Source organism: Triticum dicoccoides, chromosome 6B (assembly GCF_002162155.2).
Source record: "Triticum dicoccoides isolate Atlit2015 ecotype Zavitan chromosome 6B, WEW_v2.0, whole genome shotgun sequence".
NCBI lineage: Eukaryota > Viridiplantae > Streptophyta > Magnoliopsida > Poales > Poaceae > Triticum > Triticum dicoccoides.
The window spans coordinates 656,007,086-656,009,921 of NC_041391.1; the positions used below are offsets into that span (position 1 = coordinate 656,007,086).

At 42.9% G+C, this 2,836-nt stretch overlaps 1 protein-coding gene across 1 annotated transcript; it reads right to left on the reverse strand.

Annotated features, from left to right (window-relative positions):
- Positions 1–334: 334 nt before the first annotated feature.
- Positions 335–1,502, reverse strand: LOC119322578 (senescence-specific cysteine protease SAG39-like). The gene is made up of 2 exons (XM_037596060.1): positions 1,015–1,502; positions 335–921 (listed from the first exon to the last, which is right to left on the reverse strand). Exons 1-2 carry the CDS (start codon positions 1,445–1,447, stop codon positions 335–337), a joined length of 1,020 nt encoding a protein of 339 aa, XP_037451957.1. The 5' UTR covers positions 1,448–1,502.
- Positions 1,503–2,836: the final 1,334 nt, after the last annotated feature.

Here is a 2,836-nt window from a genome sequence, read left to right on the forward strand (position 1 = left end):
TTACAGATCAGCTCCATCATTGTCATATATTGTTTATATGGTTCCAAGATTATCGTAAAAATGTGAACTACTCAAATAGTTCATTACACACACATGAAAGCACAAGATGCAGCACAATTCAATTTCTCTAAAAGATATAGCTAACACAAATAATTCATCAATCCTTATATATGTGACATAGTTTACATTGTATTCATGGAAAATTAAATATTATACAAGACATAAATTTGTACATAATTTAGATACACATACAAACTATACTTAGTTAAAGTGGATGTGGGCAATTATTTGATATTTGTGTGCATATGAGGATATGTGGCATATGACACCCTTTCTATGCAGTGGGGTAAGAAGGCTCCATCGCAAGGCCACACATGCCTCTCTTGTCGGTAATGTCCTTCTCCATTCTTAAATATCCGTTCTCGCCCCATGTTGTTCCCCATGAATTCTTCAACAACCAATACTTTGTGTCGTCGCTGGTCTTGCCATAACCAATAGCTGCAATACCATGGTCTAGGTCAGTGCCACATGAGCCAGTCATCACTCCACCTTTGTAAAACTGGAACGTCATATCTCCTCCATCTACAGCTACCGAGACGGGTTGACTTGCGACGGCTTGCATGAGGGCTCCCTCGTTGTTGGCTGGAACATCCTCATAACTTTTGATGGTTGCGGCACCATTGGTTCCACTCTTGCACTTGTCATCTGCCGCGGTATATGGGTAGTTGGACTCAGTGGTGAGACCGCCATTTTTGATAATGAATTTAAAGGCATCGTCCATGAGCCCTCCTTCACAACCTTGGTCTTCACCATGGACATCACAATCCACCAACTCTTGCTCCGACAGTGAGATTAGCTTGCCAGTTTTCAGCTTAACGATGCCCTCCGTAGCAGCGACAGCAGAAAACGCCCAACAACAACCTACACATGGTCATGTTTTGGTAGATACTATAAGATGAAATTCTCAAAAAAGTAAACATATATCCAATACATCATTATCCTTAATATACTCACCACATTGGCCCTGATCCTTGATGGGAGTAACTGCACCTTTGGTCCTCCAGTCTATGGTTTCCGGAAGTGCATCGAGACTTACATTCTCATACCTGAATCCGGTAGGCACCCTCTCCAAGCTTGGTTTGTACCCCTTGTTAGCCTTTGTTGCCTTGAACTCCTCGTTGGTTAGGTCGGTGAACTGATTGATGCCCAAATAGAACTTGCGGTTCTCGGTATTAAATGACTTGATGAACCCGACATTGGCCTTGAACACCTCAAATCGATGTGCCTTCTCAGTAGTGTCCTTGTACACACGGTTGTACTGCACCATCCAGCTCTCATGCCTTACAACCATTGACAAGTCATCGTTGAGCTCCCGAGCTGCTAGGACCGAACTACAGAAGCAGAGGCACCCGAGGATGCTAAGGATCAAAGCTTTTGAGATGGTCATATGTGCTCTGCTTTGATGGATTGCTTGCTACTACTGGTCTGCAATATGTGCTCTGCTTTGTGTTTCTGCAAATGAAACTAGGTATCATATATAGTGTGACGCATGTATTTAAGTATAGGAGATAGAGATGGACTCCAGCGTAGTGGTGAAGTACGTCTAGTGGGCAGATATTATAAATCAAGCGTACTTAGCGTCTGGTGCACAGATGTTATGCTGAATGTGCTTGCACGTTGATATTGACAGATTTCTTTAGCGATGCTATTCCTATGTATATCTATAACATTTTGGAGAACAATATATATAAGTTCATTTTGATCTTTTCAATGCATGTATAAACTTTCTACAAACTTAATTTATAACATTAAGTTTTAGATTATGTTGATTTACATAATTGTAGGCACCTATAGAGAATATAGCTAAGAATCCTTGTAGCCTACCAATATAGAATGATTAGATCTGACCACTTGTAGAGACTAGGAGTGTAGCACAAACATAATAAGTTGATTAAGACAACTTAAATAATCATATCATTCGTTGGAATAAGATTAGTTAACTGTTCTTAATTTAATTCGGAGCCTAAAACATGGTTGGCACTCATCTTGCATTTTCTATTCTATATGGACTGCATGAGCCCCAAGCACACGTCAAGTGCAAGAATTTTAATACCGCCAGACGTACTTCCCTGCCACTCAGATGGTCCTTTCCATTCACAACTTCATAGAAGTACCATATCTCACAACAGTTGTGGTGGCCGTGTTGTGCGGGTGGACACCCTGTATAGCGTGTGATGCAATTGATGGGTTGTGCGGCGTTGTAGCTCAAGGCTGAACAGTAGTATGTAACACCCTGCAAAGTAGATACACTGTGCACAGCACCAAGTCACACACCCAACCAACACATCCAACACTTTACTCCTCCTCCCCTTGATTTGTAGGCCTACCAAAATCATACACAAGAATCGAGTAGAGTACACACGCATGGATAGGTGGGTCGGGGCAATAGAAACATTGATGGGTAGCTGAAAGCCAAAGTGAACACATGGCACACACACGCACAGATGGGACCAATGCAAGAGGAAAGGAGATGGTTGACTGTAAAAGGCGACATCCACGCAAAATAGTGCGGAGGGCCCACAACACCCCATTTCTTGCAAGCATAATAAGTTGGGATCCTCTGGCACCCTGAGCTTCACCGGCAACACAGTGGGTTGCCTTGACCCAATCTCTCCCTCTCTAAGGGCCAAGTTCTCATCTTTGGGAGCCTGAAGTTCACCACCAACTAATTCAGCAAGACATGTCTCAGCAACCCTGCACTTCACCGGGCACACGAGCCAATGCTCGGGCATTACCTGTGATCTACATTAACAACCCACAAGCCCACCCCAACTTA